Raw genomic sequence first — 21964 nt, 5'->3', positions numbered from 1 at the left:
AAGTTAGTCTTAAACATTGTGGTCATAATAACTCAGAGTTTAAGAAAAAATGTCTTATGTGATTAAGACAAAGCAATACAGAAAAAAGGTTTATCCCTTTCTTCTCCTCGAGGGCCCCAACTCCTTATCAAGCTACCTAAGAATTAACCTCATCACCTAACCTCTCTGAACCTCATCTGTGAAATGAAGATGCTCCTAGAGCCGACCTCATGAGTTTGCCATGAAAATTAGTGAGTTTGTTTATGTAAAAGAACTTTTAAAAGTGCCTGGGTTGGTACATGTTATCAGAGAGTTAGCCTGTCTTCCCATTATTATTACTGTTAGAGGACATCAGACTTCCTCAGGAGCATGGCTCCATTTATGCATTTACTATCTGTTGAATTCCTGCTGCATGCCAGTGTTGTGCTCTCTGTTGGGGCTGTGAGAGTAAACAAAATAGACAAGGTCCTAGTATTCTTGGAACTTGGAGTGGATGGGGGATGAGAGAGGGACAGGTGCGGGAAGGGTCACGGGCATTAAGCAAAAAAAAAAAAACTAAGCTTAATGCATAACAATTGTGGTAGGTACCAGGAAGCAATGTAAGGCACTCTGAAAGTAAAATAGGTGAAAGGGCAATAGCCTAGCCTAGGAGGAGGGGGTTTCCTGTGTGAGAGACATTTAATCTGAGCCCTGAGGATCGCTAGAAGTCAGCCAAAGAGATGGGATGGGGACAGGAGTGGAGGGGTGGGGGAAGAGAGGAGCAAAGACAAGACTGAGGCCGGATCATGCAGGGCTTTGGAGCCAGGTTGAGGAACCTTATTCTAAAGACAATTCTTCTGAACCTTATTCTAAAGGTAAAAAGAAGCCATTTAATGTTTTCAAGAAGGGGAGTCACAAAACCCAACTTGCATTTTGTTATGATGAGATGATGGCTCTGGCTTCGGTGGAGCAAATGGATTGGAGAAGATGCAAGAAGTACTATTACATTGAGACCACTAGGAGGCTGTTTTCAAATCAACCTGAGAGAGAATGTTAGCCTGAACTGAGGTGGTAGCAGTGGAGATGGGGAAGCAGAGGAGCTGATGAATCTGAGAGAGGTTGTGCAAGTAGAACCCACAGGACTTGTTTTAGTTTCAGAACCCCAGCATCTTCTTTTATCAGATACCTGCAGTTTCCTCACAAAATAGGGACTGACTTGAAAATTAAACAAATGCATGAAAGGATTGAATCAGTCATTTTTAGCTTCCCTGTGGTGTCTTGATTAATTTTTATGAGGTGCCCTGCTTCTTTCTTTCTAAATTAGGGTAATTTTAAAGTTTAGGAAACTACCTCTGACAGAATGGAAATTGTAGTTTCCTGTGTTCAAGTGTAAAGTGGTCTTTTACAAGGAAAATATAAGGAGGGTTCTGATCATAGCTCTGTCACTTATTAATAGAACTATCCTTATAGCTTACTTTCCTCATATGCAAAAGAGGACATAATAAGGCCAACCTCTTGTGGCTCAGATGGTTAAGAATCCACCTTCAATACAGGAGACCCAGGTTCAATCTCTGGGTCTGGAAGATCCCCTGGAGAAGGGAATGGCTACCTGCCCCAGTATTCTTGTCTGGAAAATTCCATAGACAGAGGAGCCTGGTGGGCTATAGTCCATGGGGTTGCAAAGAGTCAGACATGACTGAGCGGCTAATACTTTCACTTTCAAAGCCAACCTCACAGGCTGTTATGAGAATTAAATGAGATGATATGTGATTTTTGCCAAATATAGAATAATTGGTTTCTAGTAACCCATAACTTATTATTGCTGTTAATTTTAGTCAGTGTGATAGCACTGATGGGTAAAACAGACTGAAGACATTAGATGAGAAGAAGGTGGGACTTGTGTAAGTCCTGGTCATCTGATCTTTCTGGTTCTGCTCTCCTCTGGCACGTAGTAGGATTCTCTCACCAAGTCCTTCTAATTGGTCTTCTTGCATCCATCTTAACTTCTTACAATCTAGTCTCACATTTACAGTTTCAAATACTTCAAAGAATTCTATTTGCATAATAACAAAATCTTTATCATAGCCTGGTAAGATCCCTGTGGGCTGGCCCTGCCCACTTGTCCACCAGCTTCTCACCAGCAGACTTTTGGTTCCTACATGGATATCATGCTCAGAGCCTTTGTGTACGTGCTGCTCCGTCTCCTTGAAATGCTTTCCCTCTTCTCCCTGTAGCTCCTTCCACTCTCTTCTCACACTTTAAAGTTTCATTTTCGTGTTATTTCCTTTGAGAGTCCTTCCCTTCACTGGGCACAAGTGACCCTCATCCGTGAATGTTGTTCATCTCAGCCCTTTGATTGTTTCTTTCAAAGTCCTTATCACCAGTTTTCTTACTGATTCATCTCTGTCCATCACTGGAAGGAAGCTCCAGAGAGCAGGAATCCTCTGTCCCATATCCCTGGCATCTGGTGTAGTGCCTGCCATACTTGGCACTCAGTAAGTTTATTAGTTGAGTGAACAAATGGGTGAGGAATGGCTAGTAGAGATAAAAATGTACCAGGTGAGCTTGGACAGAATAATCAAGTAGAGGAAGGCGAGAATATCCAAGAGAAACTGAAGAAAAGAGTGGGGCCCATGTCACAGACAGGGACAAGGAGTAGAAGGAAGATAAGATTTCTTTGCACAGAGCTACGTTGGCCAAGGTGAGGATTTGTGAAAATCCTAAGGCATCAACAGAAGAGACTGACCTCCAAAGGAAAGTAAGGATAGAGAGAAGGACTTTTCAAACTATCTTTGTTGAAAGACTAGTTTTTTTTTTAATAGTTCATGATAAATTGTGATTTTATTTTTGTAAAATATAATTGAAATGTATTACCAGAAAAATCATACGCTCAGATATCATAGAAATACCGCTTACTATAAAATGTATGGATACAGACTTTCCAGTTTTTTGTCTCATCATAAGCTGACTGCAGTCCACAGACCACAGTCCAGCAGCACCCACCCTAGCCAGAGTGGCCTAAAAATAGGTACATTCCACAAGACTAGGTAGACTGATGCATGCCATTTTTAGATTGTATTTGAAAGAATACAAGTTTGAAACAGTGGAGACCTTAGTTCTGGGACCAGTTCCCTTCCCTAACTTGCTGTACTACTGGTAAGCTGCTTCCTGTCTTGGGCTTCAGTGAAGTAGGGAGTTTGGGTGATCTTTGCAAGTTGGATATCACTGTCTTTGATGCAACATGGGCTTCAAACAAGATGTGTGACACAGATGCAGTTATTTGGTCTGGAATAGAAAGATCTCTAAATGTAAGTAACCTGAGTTGTCACCTCCTATAAGTGTTCCATTCTCTAAAATCTTCTGTATAAACATCATTATCAGAGAAATGCAAATCAAAACCTCAATGAGGTACCATTACACACCAGTCAGGATGGCTGCTATCCAGAAGTCTACAAGCAATAAATGCTGGAGAGGGTGTGGAGAAAAGGGAACCCTCTTACACTGTTGGTGGGAATGCAAACTAGTACAGTCACTATGGAGAACAGTGTCGCAATTCCTTAAAAAACTGGAAATAAAACTGCCATATGACCCAGCAATCCCACTCCTGGGCATACACACCGAGGAAACCAGATCTGAAAGAGACACGTATACCCCAATGTTCACTGCAGCACTGTTTATAATAGCCATGACATGGAAGCAACCTAGATGCCCATCAGCAGATGAATGGATAAGGAAGCTATGGTACATATACACAATAGAATATTACTCAGCCATTAAAAAGAATACATTTGAATCAGTTCTAACAAGATGGATAAACCTGGAGCCCATTATACAGAGTGAAGTAAGCCAGAAAGATAAACACCAATACAGTATACTAATGCATATATATGGAATTTAGAAAAATGGTAACGATAACCCTATATACAAGACAGAAAAAGAGACACAGATGTACAGAACAGACTTTTGGACTCTATGGGAGAAGGCGAGGGTGGGATGATCTGAGAGAACAGCATCAAAACATGTATATTATCAAGTGTGAGACAGATCGCCAGTCCAGGTTGGATACATGAGACAAGTGCTCGGGGCTGGTGCACTGGGTCGACCCAGAGGGATGGGATGGGGAGAGAGGTGGGAGGGGGATTCAGGATGGGGAACACATGTAAATCCATGGCTGATTCATGTCAATGTATGGCAAAAACCACTACAATATTGTAAAGTAATTAGCCTCCAACTAATAAAAATAATTGGGAGAAAAAAATAAACATAAATGTGTTTAATAGTGTGACACTGTAAATTGCTATCCTAATCCTATCCCTATTACTATTCTGTATTTGGGATGTAACATATTGTACTGTGTGCTCAGTGGTGTCTGACACTTTGCAACCCTACGGACTGTAGCCTGCAAAGCTCCTCCATCCGTGGGATTTTCCAGGCAAGAATACTGGAGTATTCTGCCATTTCCTTCTCCAGGAATGTAGCATATTAATTGCCTATGAATGCAAATTGGCTACAGAATAATATTTTGCATGGAAGGAAAAAGTCATTGAGTAGAGAAGCCCAGAATACATTATTAACAGTGTCCCTTCCCTACTTTTTTCCAGAGGAGAGAAAAATTTTCACATATTTTACTATATTTATGCTGGTCTTTATCACCAAAAGAAACTTTCTGAGTTCCGACTTCCTGAGGAAAAGCCTCCTAGGTAAGTGTCAGGGGTTTTAGTTGCTAATTTGTAAAGAATATACAATTAACAATTGACAAAACTTGGAAATGGAGCTGTTCTCCTAACTGGACACACAGTCTCTTTAGCCAAAAATGCCCACATGAGATGGCAGGAACTTTATTTCCCTTTGCATTTTCTAGAAAGCTTAAAAACTCAATTGCAGCCATTTTATTTAGCCGTGCACACCATTATTTCATCACAGTATTAGACTGTAAGGAAATGCTCTTGCAAAGGAGGAGCCCAATGATACCCTGGTATTTGGGATGCCATTTGCCAAGTAAGTACTCATTCTGTGTGGTCATACTCCGTATAGGTACATAGCTGATGAAACTGGAAGGGTGATGCATGATATAACTTCCAAGGAGTCTTACAGAAGACAGTTTGAAGCAATTCAGCATTGCTTCAGGATTATAGGATTCACTGACAAGGTAAGTGATTGTCAGGACAAAAAGAAACTCAAGTGTTCATATTCTTGGGTCAATGAGAATGAAGACCTGAAAGTTCCAACTTGGGGCAGTACCCAGGCTTTTCAAATGCCATGCTGGTCATGTTATAAGGTCTTGCTACTTAAAAGTGTGACCCAGGGACCAGAAACATTGTCATCACCCAAGAGCTTATTAGAAAATGCAGATCCTCGGGTCTAACCAAGAACAGCTAAATAAAAACCTGCATTTTATAGTAAGATCCAAGGGGAACATTAAAGTAGAAGTACTAAAAATAAAAATTAAAAAATGATGTAGAAGTACTTTTGTAAATGCCAAATACCATGAATTGTTACCTCTGTCATCAATTCACTCCAGCTTTGATATTAAACACCAAAACAACACTGCCCTTTTCTGAGTTGGGGTTGTTCCAAACATTAAAATGAATTGTCTAATAGGAGTATAAGAATAAGGAGGTTACCCCCAAGCCACAGCAATATATTTGTGTAAGTAGTTACTTGTGCCTCGACAAATTAAACCTTTTCAACTTTCTTGCAGTCACTTTCTTCTCCATGGTGCAGAATTGCAATTATTAGCTACAGTTCTGAGTATTATATTGCCTTTATCATGCTAGATACAGGCTGTCTCTATTAAATATATACCGGGAGTGACAGAAAATATTTATTACCCTAGGCTCAAATAATACTGTGTGATACATTTGTGTCATAGTTTCTGGGCTTTTTGCCATCAAATTTGTAAAATATACAGATTCTTTTGCCTTTCCAACAAAGGAGGTGAATGATTAGGAGATAGGTGAAAATGTTTAAATCTTCAGGGATGAGATTACAAGACACTTGAGTTAGCTTGGGACAGCCACTCTGGATAAAAGATTGCTTTTGTAATCCAAGGCGTTTGGCCAGCCCTTTCCTCCCCAGCTTGGTTGATTTTAGTTATAATAATACATTTCGTCTTTCTAGCTAGCTGTTAAATTTCTCTGTCAGCCTCCCACAGACTTTAAACTGACAGCAGAAAATCCCAAAGGTCAGATACAAATAGAAATATATTTCCCTTGGCTTCTTAAAGGAGAGCAATTAAACAGGTTCCAGCATTATTAAAGGACCTTTATGGTTGTTAATTTATAGAGCTGGTTGTTATCAAAGATGCATCACCAGAAGAGTCAAAGCTTGGCAACAGAGCCATTTAAAGTCACCTGGCTCATGCTGATGTGTTAAGGGCATACTTTCTTAAAAGGGCACAGGAACAATAGAGAAGTCAGTCATAGGGTTCATAATATTTTGTTTCTAATAAGTACAACAATGGTTGTAGAATACTGTGGAAAGATTGATGCCAGTTCTAAAGGAAAGGCTATTATATCAGCCCTGTCCTAATGGTAGAAATAATAATAAAACAGATGATGTTTTAAGATAAGAAAATTAAAAACAAAAGAAACTAGATCTGCTAAGTATATATCCTTGAAGTAAGCCATCCCTAACTCCTATGGGAATAAAGTCTAGTAGAAATGAGTGAATGATTGCATGAACAGATATGAAAATAAAGAAACACAAAAGGTAGTAAATATTTTTAGTTTATGTCTGGTCTGGACTGTTAAATGAATAATCAGACTGTGATTATATGTGTGTGTGTGTGTATTCCCATGTATTATGTCCCATGTTAATTCATGCTGGAAATAAACACAGTTTATGTCAGCAGTTCTGGAAATGGAAGGAAGAGGCTGGATCTTTCTTATCCTGATTTCTTTGGTTATATCTTTGTCTGTATCTCTATAGACAACTTATTTTGCTGAATTAACTCAATTTACTTTATGTTTGTAAACTCAAAGTAGTTTGACTAAATTCAGAAAGACCTAATTGACTGTAGTCAGGAAGTGAAGTGAAGTCGCTCAGTCGTGTCCAACTCTTTGTGACCCCATGGACAGTAAGTAGCCTGCACCAGGCTCCTCCATCCATGGGATTTTCTAGGCAAGAGTACTGGAGTGGGTTGCCATTTCCTTCTCCTGATGGCTCAGATGGTAGTCAGGAAGCAGATGCTAAATAAATGTTGTAACAAAACTTTCTCTTAAGTTTTTCTTAGGGGCATTTCTATACAGAGAGTATGGTCCCTGTCCTTTTTTACAGTGTCACTAATTCCCTTCAGGAAGCCCTTCAAATTTTCCCAAACCCTTAGAGCCAAAAGTATCTGAAAGAACCCTTGAACTTAGGTTTATTGTAAAGAAACTTCACTGGTAGAAAGAGTCTTCCAGTAACAATGAAATCCCTGTGGGCAGTTGGGTGGGGGTGGGGGGGTTATACCTAAAACCCTGTAATGAAGATCAGTGCTTTTCTACTCTTATTTTTGGATTAAACTGTACTATTTTTGTTTAATATTATGCGTGTCTTACTGGTATATGAATTACCATAACATAGTAAATAAATTGAGTTTTAGGTATGTTTATGTTTAAAAGTACATGAAGATTTTTCCGGCAGGTTATCTGTGGTGGTCAAGATTGGACATTTATTGCAGATCCCTTGATGAAGAGGCTAGGCAGAAGCCTTTGAGATTAGGGGATATTTTTTTTCCCTTTCTTCAAAACAGATAATGAATTGGGAGAATACTGCTGAGGATAGACTATTAAAGTGTTAATTGAGGGTGTTGAAGATTTCCAGTGCCTTAATGACAGACAATAAGATTTATCATTGACTTTTTTTTAAAAAAACCTCTTTATTGATGTATGATTGACATGCAAAAAAAATTTCTTTTTAAACCAACCATTAACTTTAAAGTTAGGCATGTTGTGAGCCTCTGAAAAGGAAACTGAGTAAAGAACCTGTAAGGAAGAATGCCAGTCAGCTGGGCCTAATGCAGTGCTTTGGGCAAAAAAAAAAACAACTGCGGAAAAACTAAAGACATAAAAAAGAAGTAAGGTAAAGAGAGACTGAAAGGGTGAGTAAATTCCTAGGGAGATACCGAAACATAACTACCATGAGATGCCTGTGAAGGCAACCAGGGACAGTTTCCTTGAATTAGCTCCAGGTTAGCAGAGATAATGTGATCACTCACCTAGAGCCAGACATCCTGGAATGCAAAGTCAAGTGGGCCTTAGGAAGCATCACTATGAACAAAACTGGTGCAGGTGACGGAATTCCAGGTGAGTTATTTCAAATCCTAAAAGATGATGCTGTGAAAGTGCTGCACTCAATAGGCCAGCAAATCTGGAAAACTCAGCAGTGGCCACAGGACTGGAAAAGGTCAGTTTTCATTCCAATCCCAAAGAAAGGCAATGCCAAAGAATGTTCAGACTACCTCACAATTTTACTCATCTCACACGCTAGTAAAGTAACGCTCAAAATTCTCCAAGCCAGGCTTCAATAGTACATCAACTGTGAACTTCCAGATGCTCAAGCTAGATTTAGAAAAGGCAGAGGAACCAGAGATCAAATTGCCAACATCTGTTGGATCACAGAAAAAGCAGGAGAGTTCCAGAAAAACATCTACTTCTGCTTTATTGACTACCCCAAAGCCTTTGACTGTGTGGATCACAACAAACTGTGGAAAATTCTGAAAGAGATGGGAATACCAGACCACCTGACCTGCCTCTTGAGAAATCTGTATGCAGGTCAAGAAGCAATAGTTAGAACTGGACATTTAACAACAGACTGTTTCCAAATCAGGAAAGGAGTACGACAAGGCTATATATTGTCACCCTGCTTATTTAACTTATATGCAGAGTACATCATGAGAAATGCTGGGCTAGATGAAGCACAAGCTGGAATCAAGATTGCCAGGAGAAATATCAATAACCTAAGATATGCAAATGACAGGACCCTTATAGCAGAAAGTGAAGAAGAACTAAAGAGCCTCTTGATGAAAGTGAAAGACGAGAGTGTAAAAGTTGGCTTAAAACTCAACATTCAGAAAACTAGGATCATGGCATCTGGTTCCATCACATCATGGGAAATAGATGGGGAGACAGTGGAAACAGTGTCAGACTTTATTTTTTGGGGGGCTCCAAAATCACTGCAGATGGTGACTGCAGTCTTGAAATTAAAAGACGCTTGCTCCTTGGAAGAAAAGCTATGACCAACCTAGACAACATACTAAAAAGCAGAGACATTACTTTGCCAACAAAGGTCCGTCTAGTCAAGGCTATGGCTTTTCAAGTAGTCATGTATGGGTGTGAGAGTTGGACTATAAAGAAAGCTGAGCGCTTAAGAGTTGATGCTTTTGAACTGCAGTGATGGAGAAGACCCTTGAGAGTCCCCTGGACAGCAAGGAGATCCAACAAGTCCATCCTAAAGGAAATCAGTCCTGAATATTCATTGGAAGGACTGATGCGATGCTGAAGCTGAAACTCCAATCCTTTCGCCACCTGATGCAAAGAACTGACTTTTTGGAAAAGATCCTGATGCTGGCAAAGATTGAAGGCGGGATGAGAAGGGGATGACAGAGGATGAGATGGTTGGATGGCAGCGCCGGCACGATGGACATGAATTTGAGTAGGCTCTGGGAGTTGGTGATGGACTGGGATGCCTGGCATGCTGCTGTCCATGGAGTCGCAGTTGGACATGACTGGATGACTTAACTAAAGTGAACAGAGAAAACCAGGATTCTTCTCAACTTTCCACTTAGCCTCATCTTTACAGAGAGAATATCTGCCTCAGTGGGAGAAGTGTCTTCTGAGAAAAAGAGAAAAATAAGCCAAGGTCATACATCCTGCATGGGGCTTTGGTAGAAAATACTTTCCCACTTGTGCCAATTGGTGGTAAAACCAAATTCATACTCATCAACAGTGAACTGGGAAACCTAATTGTAGGAATTGTTGGTCTTCTTGCTAACTGTTCCTATCCTGAGTGAGGTGACTCCATTTTATGATATGGAAAGTTGGAAATTGGTAAGAAATAAAAAGACAAGGGTAGATAGCCAATCAATCCTAAAGGAAATCAACCCTGAATACTCATTGGAAGGACCGATGCTGAAGCTAAATCTCCAATACTTTGGCCACCTGATGCGAAGATCTGACTTATTGGAAAAGACCCTGATGCTGGGAAAGATTGAAGGCAAAAGGAGAAGGGGGCAGAGAAGGATGAGATGGTTAGATCGCATCACTGACTCAATGGACATGAGTTTGTTCAAACTCCAGGAGGTAGTGAAGGACAGGGAAGCCTGGCATGCTGTAGTCCATGGAGTCGCAAAGAGTTGGACATTACTTAGCAACTGAACAACAATGAATGGCAAGCAGATAGCAAGATTCTTCAGGAAAGGCAGGAATTCCAGGAAAGCCTCCATAGCTGGAGATGAGGCAAGTGGAAATGAGCAAGGTGATGAAGGTGAAAAGTCCTTCCTAGGCTGACTATGAAGAGAAGAGAAGAGACATTGGATTACATATTGGGGAGGGAGGAGTAATCGCACAGTTGGACATGTCACTGATTGAATTCTACCATTAGATGAATAATGTTTTGACCTAAATACAGGAATGGATGTAGGTTCCTAGGCCAGAAAGGAAGAACTAATTGACTGAACGGTGGGACTGAAGAGTCAAGGGGAATAGGCTGGAAACAGCACAGGCAGCACTGTAAGGCTAATACCTCCATAATGAGGGGAACATTGGGCACCCCTTCTCAAGTCCCCTTCTCTGAACCAAAGAAGGAGACCCAATCTGCTTTTAACTTCAGTCTTTTGCACAGTGCTTGAACCCAAAGTCTCTGCTAAAATATATAGGTAATTTTCCTCTTTGAAAGAGGAAATCTCTGAGTGTTGTGCTGAAAAGAATATTGCCAAAGACACACGGGGTGAGATGCTGGTCTCAAGGGTGTGGTCCTTGTCATTTCCTTTGTGGATGGTCATCCTAGTGGTGAAATGCCTGGATGCCTTGTTTTGGGAGATTTCATAGCTTGTATACTTATACATGGTGTGTGTATGTGTGTTTTAATTAGAGGAAATATTGAGAGTTTTAGATAAGCTCTTGAGATAACTATGTATAGAAATAACAGATATAGAACTCATTGCTGTGGAGTTTCTGTTTTACTCTCCGGGATCTGCTTCTGTGGGGAGTCTCTGGATGCGTTCTGCAAGCCTCACACTGTATTGATCAAAGTAATGAGATTCTGTCATGTTAAATCCATGCTAGTCCCAGAAAACCCATTTGGTAGGTGTTCTCCTTAGCCACTCTTAAGTTGTGTGATTAAAACAGTGATTCTTGAAGTCAGAAACATGACATCTTGCCTTTGATTTAGGAGTTTGAAGAACAATATTTTTCTTTTTTTTTTTTTTTCCTTCTTTTTTTTTTCAATCTCTTTTTATTTTTTATTTTATTTTATTTTTTTTTTATTAGTTGGAGGCTAATTACTTCACATCATTTCAGTGGGTTTTGTCATACATTGATATGAATCAGCCATGGATTTACACGTATTCCCCATCCCGATCCCCCCTCCCACCTCCCTCTCCACCCGATTCCTCTGGGTCTTCCCAGTGCACCAGGCCCGAGCACTTGTCTCATGCATCCCACCTGGGCTGGTGATCTGTTTCACCATAGATAGTATACATGCTGTTCTTTTGAAATATCCCACCCTCACATTCTCCCACAGAGTTCAAAAGTCTGTTCTGTATTTCTGTGTCTCTTTTTCTGTTTTGCATATAGGGTTATCGTTACCATCTTTCTAAATTCCATATATATGTGTTAGTATGCTGTAATGTTCTTTATCTTTCTGGCTTACTTCACTCTGTATAATGGGCTCCAGTTTCATCCATCTCATTAGGACTGGTTCAAATGAATTCTTTTTAATGGCTGAGTAATATTCCATGGTGTATATGTACCACAGCTTCCTTATCCATTCATCTGCTGATGGGCATCTAGGTTGCTTCCATGTTTTCTTATCAGGGCTGTATAGTTGGAGAAGTCCTGAGACTACAGGAAGAATAAAAGTGAAATCCAGAGGCAGGAGACTTAAGCCCAAAACCTGAGAACACCAGAAAACTCCTGACTACATGGAACTTTAAGTAATAAGTGACTGTCCAAAAGCCTTCATACCTACACTGAAACCAACCACCACCCAAGAGCCAATAAGTTTTAGAGCAAGACATACCACGCAAATTCTCCAGCAACGCAGGAACATAGCCCTGAACATCAACATACAGGCTGCCCAAGGTCACACCTAACACATAGATCCATCTCAAAACTCATTACTGGGCACTCCATTGCTCTCCAAAGAGAAGAAATCAAGTTGCACGCACCAGAACACTGACCTAACCAGGAAACCTTGACAAGCCAATCGTCTAACCCCACCCACTGGGTTAATCCTCCACAATAAAAAGGAACCACAGACCTCCAGAATACAGAAAGCCCACTCCAGATACAGCAATCTAAACAAGATGAAAAGGCAAAGAAATACCCAACAGGTAAAGGAACATGAAAAATGCCCACCAAGTCAAACAAAAGAGGAGGAGATAGGGAATCTACCTGAAAAAGAATTTAGAATAATGATAATAAAAATGATCCAAAATCTTGAAAACAAAATGGAGTTACAGATAAATAGCCTGGAAACAAAGATTGAAAAGATACAAGAAATGTTTAATAAAGACCTAGAAGAAATAAAAAAGAGTCAATTAAAAATGAATAATGCAATGAATGAGATCAAAAACACTTTGGAGGGAACCAAGAGTAGAATAACGGAGGCAGAAGATAGGATAAGTGAGGTAGAAGATAAAATGGTGGAAATAAATGAAGCAGAGAGGAAAAAAGAAAAAAGGATCAAAAGAAATGAGGACAACCTCAGGGACCTCTGGGACACTGCAGAACAATATTTTTCTATGGTGGAAGCCTAGTTTAAAATCCTCATTTGTCTTTGTAGCATTATCAGGTATCCAGCAGATGTCACTATTACAGTCCATGTTCAGTTTTTTGGCTTTACTGAGCAGTGTTTGCAGAAAGGCTCAATTCAGGGGCAATGCTTTATCAATGGTCTAATGACAGTTTCTCTTAGTTTGCTGCTATGTATAGTACTAAATCAAGTGCCCAGCCTGAGTATTTTTTGTCACAGTACTTTATCTATAAGCATAAGATACAGGGATTTCCTGGCTATATATTTCATTTCTCACCTATAGGAAATGCAAATATTTAAACAAATAATTGTACTTTTTTTTTTTACCATTAATTATACTTATGAATTCCACTTTCAATATAAAAATAGGACTTAGATCATCACATATCATTTCTAGTCTTACCAAATGTGTGGAGTTTTCTTCACCATACCAATCAGTTCTTCTACAGTTCAGTTCAATTCCGACACTGTCTACCTCAAGTTAGCTTCAAATTATACAAGTTAGGGGCTTACTCCCACAGGACTGCCCCAACTTCACATACCAGTTGCAACTCCCATGTTTTCCTATTTCTAATGGACAGGCTGTAAATAGAGTTCCCAAGACCCCCCTCTTCAAGTTCAATAATTTGCTAGAAGGATTCACAGAAGTCAGGAAAGCAGTTCACTTAATATTCCTGGTTTATTATAAAGGATACAACTGAGGAACAGACAAGTGGAAGAGATTTACAGGGCAAGGTATCAGAAGAGGAGGCACCACCTCCTCTTTTCACCTTCATGTGTTTGCCAACCCAGAAGTTCTCCAAACCTGGTCAATTAGGGGTTTTAGTGGAGGCTCTGTTACCTAGGCATGACTGATCAAGTCATTGCCTATTGATGATTGACTCTATCTCAAGCCATGTGCCCTCCTCGAAGTCTGGAGTCCAGCTAAGATTTCCAACGCTTTAATCACATTGTTGGTTCCTCTGACAACCAGCACACCCATCCCCCAAGAGTCTCCTCTTTAGCACAAACTCAGATGTGGATGAAAGGGGCTTATCGTGATGAACAAAGGACACCCTTCTCGGCTCTATCACTCAAGAAGTCCTAGAGTTTTAGAACTCTTGTGCCAGAAATGGGTATGAAGACCAGATGTTTATTTCTTATTGTACTAAAACATGAAAGGTAACTTCTAGTGAGTCTTTCAAAATGCCTTGACCTCATTCATAACTATATACTCCATAATTTAACTTCAGATGTTCTAGTGCAACATCAATGAATGCCCCTCAACTATTTCATATAAGCTATATTCAAGAGGTTAAGGAAACATCTCTACTCTTGTCTTGAAGAAAGACCCATACTTGAATTTGGGAGCTGGTATTAGCTAGGGTTAAAGGCTAAAAGTGTCTTAAAGAACAAAGATCAGTTCTCTGTAATGTAAGTATTCCAAGGCAAGAGGTTCAGATTGTAGAACATCTCTGTTCCATCCAGTCATTGGTCTCAGACATTCTAACCAGTGGCATGATTGAAGGTAGGTTGTTGGGAGTTTGATCCAGCAGTAATGGAAAAAAAGGCTTGAAGGAGGCATGCTCCCTTCTATAAGCAAAGCCCAGATATGGCCCACCTCATTCTACCTGTTCCTTTGTTAAGAATTTAGTTACATGGCCTAACTGCAAGGAAGGCTTGGACGTTTGTTGTTTGTATCCCAGGACAGCAGGGTGGAGATGGATGTGGGTGGACTAGTGGTTTCTACCCCAGTGCTGGCAAATTTACTGGTTTGACTGGCAATGACCAAACATGATTCTTGATATCCTTTTCAGGAGGTGCACTCAGTGTACAGGATATTAGCTGGGATTTTGAATATTGGAAACATTGAGTTTGCAGCTATTTCCTCTCAGCATCAAACGGATAAAAGTGAGGTGCCCAATGCAGAAGCCTTGGAAAATGGTAAGTATTTGATTCCTATGCATTGTTTTGCCAAAGTACGTGTTTCTTTTACTTGGGTAGTTTTTCAAGACTTGAAGATATAATGTGCTGGTCCTTAACTGGCTCTGGGTGTTTTCACTAACCAGTGTTTCCCAGAGAATATCTTGTAGAACATCAGTGTTCATTTCATAAGTGGCAAGTACACAGATGTTCTTCTGAAAAGTCCATGGCAGGTAACTTTGGGCAGTGATTCTCACCAGTGGCTGCTTTTAAAAATCATCTACAAATTTTTGAAAAGATATGAGAGGTTGGACCTCACTCGAAATTCACTGAATCAGCATCTGGAGGGGATAACACATGCACATATTTATTTTTAAATTTCCACAAGTAATAATGCTGCTGCTGCTGCTAAGTCACATCAGTCCTGTCCGACTCTGTGCGACCCCATAGACGGCAGCCCACCAGGCTCCCGTCCCTGGGATTCTCCAGGCAAGAACACTGGAGTGGGTTGCCATTTCTTCCTCCAGTGCATGAAAGTGAAAAGTGAAAGTGAAGTCACTCAGTTGTGTCCGACTCTTTGCGACCCCATAGACTGTAGCCTATCAGGCTCCTCCGTCCACGGGATTTCCCAGGCAAGAGTACTGGAGTGGGTTGGCAATAGTGGCACAAAGAATAAGATTCCTGAGTTAGGGGGAAAAAAAAAAAAGCTTATTTAAATAAACATCTCTTGTGTTAAACTGTAGCACTTAACTATACTAATGTGCTTTGTGATTTTCTGAGAGCAGACTATACTCTCCAACAATTGTTCCAACTTATTTGGTCAAAGACGACCTCCTTCCACATTTTTTTATCTAACACATGTAAAGAACTTTCAAAACAGTTTGGGAGGTACTGCATCAGTCTAGGTGTTTCTTGGGGTTCAGGGCCCCACATGTTTATCCTTGGCTCTGAAGTTCTGAAGATATAGCCTGGCACATGGCTAATGTTGAATGAATGCTGGCTAACTGGCTGGCTGGCTGTTTGGACAGATGGATAGATGTCTACATTCTCCAGCATTATCCTCACCCTCTCTTCTAGCTGCCTTGGTTCTCTGCATCAGCCCTGAAGAGCTCCAGGAGGCTCTCACCTCACACTGCGTGGTCACCCGGGGCGAGACCATCATCCGCGCCAACACTGTGGACAGGGCCTCAGATGTCAGAGATGCCATGTCCAAAGCCCTGTATGGGAGGCTTTTCAGCTGGATCGTAAATCGCATCAATACACTTCTGCAGCCAGACAAAAACATATGGCAAGTTCCCCCGATGAGCAGAGACCTTGAGGAGAGCTGTAATTGACCCCAGTGTCTCCTAGAATTTCCAAGAGGAAGCATTTGGTCCTCTCTTGGGTTTTCTTTAATGAAGATCTCAGGGCATCTCCTTTAAAAGACGGTGTATTTACACCTGAGAGGGTCATGATTACAGAGCCACTTCAGTATGGTATTTAAAAGAACAAGCTTAGCTAGGAGCTGGGAAAACTGGGGTTTGCATCCAGACTCCACAGCTTCATTTGTGCACATCCTAAGTCATAGTTTCCTCATCTGTAAAATGAGAATAATATCCTCCTCCTTCTGCTGTTTTTAGAATCAACTGAGATGTTTCATGAGGTGTTAAAGCACAGAAATCTCACAGTATTGCTACTTCTACAGCTTTATCTGTGCTAAGCACTAGTGTTTTCTAAATTGTGGAGGAACTGACAGTATCAAATTCTAGAGTCTTCTTCCAGCTGAGCCTTGTGGGTGAGAAAGTAGAAGAATAAATGAGCAGCAGTTCCAGCCCCTTCAAATAGAGCGGTTCTTCTTTAATCTCTCTATAGATGGAGCTTCTGAGGAAAATTTGAAAGTATTCTGTTGCTTAAAATAAGAGAAGTTGGAAGAACAGTTGAAGGACTCAGGAAATCAACTGTTTAACACATAGACTGTTTCTTTCTGAAAGGTGGCAGGATGTTGCCTTCCCTGAGTAGCTACATGTATTGATAAAAATGTAGGCAGGAATATTCTCTCTGCCCTGAGACTGCTGTTTCCTTCTCTGAAAGGTTTTATTTTTCTCTCTCATGCAGTACTGCAGACGATGGTATGAATGTGGGGATCTTGGACATTTTTGGATTCGAAAACTTTCAAAGAAATTCATTTGAGCAGCTCTGCATAAACATCGCCAATGAGCAAATTCAATACTATTTCAATCAGCATGTTTTTGCTCTCGAGCAGGTAACAGTGAACTCTGAAGGCACTGTACTTGGTGGGGAATGTGCCTACAGTCTGCCCAGAGTTCAAAGCAGAAACCTTGTTAGTGAGGTTAACAGGTCAAAGACTCCAAAGAAAAACCACTGATGAGGCAGTCCTGTCAAAATAACTTGGCAATCTAAATGTAGTTTGATAAAAAGAGGTCTCGATTTCTGTGGAAAGGTACGTTTCCTCCCTTGAGTGAAGCTGGTGACAAGCCAATTATTTAAATGCTGTTTCCAAACTGATTCATATGCATTTCCCAAAATGCTACATTCTCTTCTGCTTTATTTAACTAAAAATATCTGTGATGCTGTCCAAAATGATACAGGATGACCTGGAAGTTGGGATAATGTTCTTGGTTTCCTTAACTCCCTCACTGACCGTATGAATCCCCTGTCTCCTGCATATTAGACCCCACCAGAAGTGGATGGGTATCTTCAGGGAGGAGTAAGATACATTCTTGGTTTTCTCAAAATGGAAATCTTCCCCCCATGAGTCTAATGGCAAATAAAACAGGATGTAAAGCTAGTGGACCCAAAGTCTGGAGCCCTTATTCTCCACCCCAACCCAAACCCCAACCCCAAGACTCTCCTGTGTGAAGAGACAGTATATAGTTGTAAAAACTAAACATTCTGACCAAGTTCCTTGTTTTAATGCAAGATCAAGGGACACATTAAACTGCTAGATTAAACTAGGTTAGATAAAGACAAAGTCATGGACTATAAACACCGGTATTGGTTTTATCACGGAAACTGGACAAATCCACAATGCACTCCTCCTCCACCCATCTTGTACAAAACTAGACCTTGTTTCAATCAGGTTTACTTCCATTGATTTTCCCAGGAAATCTGGAGTTCTTTTTAGTTTTTTTTTAGTTCAAGATGATTCCTTTGCAGAAGACAGAAATCTGCTTTCCTCCTGGTTTCAACCATACTTGTCACCAGAATAAAAAATTTTCAGCTTCCCTTCCTTTCTACATCAGCTTCTCAATTTGAGTTACCAAGTCCATGTCTGAGAGACAGAGAGCCAAGGTTCTCTTGCCAACCTCATCACCTGCCATAGGCTCCCTGTAGGTCAGTCTTAAATTCTGAGCTTCAAGAGTGCTGGATGCAGAAAAGCCTTGTCCTACTCACATAAAACATACCCCTGTTCAGTGTTGCCAGACAGAGAAAGTGCATGCAGCCTGGTGGTACCTAGGCCAGTACAGGGCTGGAGTGATTCACGATCCATTTCCTTCCAGATGGAGTATCAGAACGAGGGCATTGACGCTACACCCGTGGAGTATGAGGACAATCGCCCCCTCTTGGATATGTTCCTCCAGAAACCCCTGGGACTGCTTGCACTTTTGGATGAGGAAAGTCGGTTTCCTCAGGCAACAGACCAGACCCTAGTTGGTAGGTACCTTTTAGAAAAGGCATACATATGTGCAGAAGAGAACTTGGCTATTTGGCTCATATCATCAAATGGTTTATGGAATCCTTCCTGTGTATTTTGGTGATTGTGAAAATAAAGACTCTGCTTTTAATAAATTGAAATATTCAGAACACATCCTGGTAGGATTTGTGTGTTAAAGCAAACCCATCACCATCTCTCAAACTCTCTTCGCTTTCCTGTTTGAGTAAAGCGAAATACCTTTACCCTATATCGGTATCATTTTTACACCTTCTGTTCCCCTTATTTTCCATGACCAACACTTGATACCCCTCCTTTTTCATGCCCTTCTCTCATATCTCCACCTGGACCCCCAGCCATCTTTAGTACAACTTTGTATAGAAGCCCTGCTGATGTTCTGGCTTCCTGGCTCATGTTTTATACTGGACATCCCACCTAATATAGTTTTTGTAAAGCCACCTTTTCATTCAATTACCATTATCTGTGGAGTGATGGTAAAACATCTCCTTCTGGCATTCGGAGTCCTCTGTACTTACCCCCATACCTCTCCACCTCCTCCTCCTCCTTTGTCAGTCTTCAGAGTTGCATGTGACCCCATCTCTCACATTGTGAGATCCCTGGGCAACAAAGTCTGACCCCTGCATCCCTTTACTGCTTAGCACAGTTCCTCACACAGAGTAGGCCATCCTTGACCACAACAGCAAAACTATCTGGAGAGGGATGGAGAGGAAGTTTCAAGCCTTTTTCCCAGATGGAAAATTGATCTGTGGGAGAGATTCACTTCTAGGAGTTGAGACTGTCACCTTTAAGTGACTTCCTTTTAGCTATAAAATTGTCACAAGTTATCAAGAGGAATATAAACCAGGGTTATTTGCCTTCCACGGAGTATCTTCATGGCTCTAAAGCTAATTGGTTGGTTTTCTGGTGTCATCAGTGTTTATTCTTGGAGTTCTCAGGGCAGAACATGATATCATCGAGATCAGCTTGACACAAAAGACAACATGAAACAGCTAGATGAGAACTTGAATGTAAATGCCCATCATGTGGTACCGGTGGGGATCTTTCTCCATCACTGTACATATAAGAATACTATCAGGCTACTCTGAAGTTCCTTATTCTGAGTCATCGTGGTTTGAGGAGCGTATTTTTGTCTAAAGGACCAAAGAGTTCACATTGTAACTTTTAAACATGAAAATCCACACAGATAAATTTGAAGATAATCTTCGATGCAAATACTTCTGGAGGCCCAAAGGAATGGAGCTGTGCTTTGGCATTCAGCACTATGCTGGAAAGGTGAGTTATTAAACCTGAATTTTGACAAGGAACAAATGTCCATAGTGCCCTGTTTGTGGCACTCATGAAATTGCTTGCAGATTTCTTTCTCCTTTTAATTCTTCTTGTATACCTAATCATAATTCTTAAACCTTCACAGTGGTATTGCTCATGGAAAGTAGCCGCTGGCAACAAAGTAATTTCTCGCTGGGGTGGCCCACAGAGCTGCCATCTGCTTCTCACCTGAGGTTTGGCCTAGAAGTGACAGCTCTCCAGAGAGAAAACATGATAGCTTTTGCAGCGTTTAGTGGTGAATGCTCACATTCAGAAGTAATTTGGAGATGTGTAGGCAATGAAGGAGGGTTAATATCACAGTGGGGCTCAATTTTTAGCACTTTGTAGCACAAGCATATGTCTACAGGGCACCAAAAATGTCTAGATAAAAAGGGGAAAGAATTCACTTCATCTTCCAGATGTTAAGATTTTACAACATTAACTGAAATTTCCACTTTTCATCCATTATTCCTCAGTCTCAATTTCAAGTTCCTGAAGCAGGTTAGTGAGTGATTCAGGAAATCCCCTCCTCCTGTAGCCAACAATCCATTGCTCATGTTACTCTCTAAGGAGCCATGTGAATTATGGCTAATTGGTTCCGGCAGGGTCTGCTGAGGCCCTGGGCCCAGAAAATGGGTAGGAGTTCAATAAAAGGCATTTTGGATTATTTTGTTGATTTAAGACTTGTTGAAATTATGTTTCACATTCATATCATGGCATGGAAATTAATTTTGCTTGACTGAATGTTGTTTGAAAAGCAATTTAATGTAAGTGAAGAGATTGTTTTTGTCTTCACATTACTACATGATAGTATCTATCGTGGCTAGAAATTGCAATCCAGTTTTCCCTCCTAAAAACTTTATTTACTCTAGTGTTGAAGGGTGACTGCATAAGATATCCGCCCTGATCCCTGGTCCGCATTCTTCTCCTCTCTCCTGCCTTCCATTCTTGTCCGATCCTTTTCCTTCTGGGCTCTGTGTCCTTTCTTGAATTCATTTCTTTGGAGCATTCCTTAAAAAGTCTCCGATCTAGATGTCCTCTGCCCTGAGAACCAAGAATGCTCAGAACCCCTGAGCCAACCACTCAGGTGCCACAAGTACCTTGGGAAGCAGTGAGGGTGAAGTGTGTATGAGCATGGAGCCAAACTGCCTGGGTTGGGATGCCTGCCCACCCTGGTGACATGTGTGACCGTGGCCACATGATTCAGCCTCTCTCTAAACCTCTGTTTGCCCACAGTAAAATGGAGGCAATAGCAGTGTTAACCTTATCAGATGGATGCTTCTCATATTGTGAGTGCCCAATATAATTATTCTGAAGTGTTGTATCTTTGATAGGACTCTCTTCATCAAAGAACTGTTGAACAAGGAATTAAGATAAACTGGCATCTCAAAAATTTCAATTCTCCCCCTTATCTGGTGGCCTGGGTTTAAAAGCATGGCTATGTAAAGATGAATTCTATACAGAGATCAGTTAATGACTGACCTCAGGCAATCCCAGTGTTGCCTGGCAACACTGTGTTGGGGACAGTATTGGCTCACTTGTGATTTGCTTTTTACGTTGCAGGTATTATATGATGCTTCTGGGGTTCTTGAGAAAAACAGAGACACTCTTCCTGCTGATGTGGTGGTCATACTGAGGGCATCAGAAAACCAGCTTCTCCAGCAACTCTTCTCAATCCCTTTGACTAAAACAGGTACTGGAGGGACTTCCCTGGTGGTCCAGTGGTTGGGACTCCATGATTCCACTGGTCAGGGAACTAAGATCCTTCATGCAATGTAGCATGACCATAAAGAATAAATTAAAAATTTTAAAAACACAACAATCAACAACAACAACAAACTGGGTATTTGTAATGTTTCTGACAGCCCTAGGCCTGCCTCATACTTCTACAAGCCCTGCTGGGGTTTTCCAGTTGATGTCTAAATACCACCAGTGCTGTGCTAATAACATTTTGAAATTTGAGCAGGGATAAAAGTCTATTCACCTAAGTTCAAGAAAAGGAAAGTGATTATTCTTTTTGCATCTAATTGCACAGTATCAGCCTATATATACATGTGTGTACACACACACACACACTTTCTATAACATCAGATTTTAGACTTCTCATTTTCTCTGCCTGATTCCTTTCATTCTTCCATTTATAGAAGCGTAGGTTGGGACTTCCCTGTT

The 21964-nt window shown here is 40.8% G+C and overlaps 1 protein-coding gene across 1 annotated transcript in view; it reads left to right on the top strand.

The window, feature by feature from the left end:
- Positions 1–21964, top strand: part of MYO3B (myosin IIIB) — a 416196-nt gene that overhangs the window by 190608 nt on the left and 203624 nt on the right. The window contains exons 15-22 of the mRNA XM_061135386.1: positions 4560–4658; positions 4993–5107; positions 14712–14838; positions 15895–16105; positions 16912–17059; positions 18318–18471; positions 19674–19762; positions 21359–21488. Of these exons, the coding sequence (XP_060991369.1) occupies positions 4560–4658; positions 4993–5107; positions 14712–14838; positions 15895–16105; positions 16912–17059; positions 18318–18471; positions 19674–19762; positions 21359–21488 (1073 nt within the window). The remainder of the gene's footprint in view (positions 1–4559; positions 4659–4992; positions 5108–14711; positions 14839–15894; positions 16106–16911; positions 17060–18317; positions 18472–19673; positions 19763–21358; positions 21489–21964) is intronic.

Source organism: Dama dama, chromosome 33 (assembly GCF_033118175.1).
Source record: "Dama dama isolate Ldn47 chromosome 33, ASM3311817v1, whole genome shotgun sequence".
Taxonomy (NCBI): domain Eukaryota; kingdom Metazoa; phylum Chordata; class Mammalia; order Artiodactyla; family Cervidae; genus Dama; species Dama dama.
The sequence above is the reverse complement of the archived record's forward strand: the minus strand, read 5'-3'. Positions and strand labels throughout refer to the sequence as shown.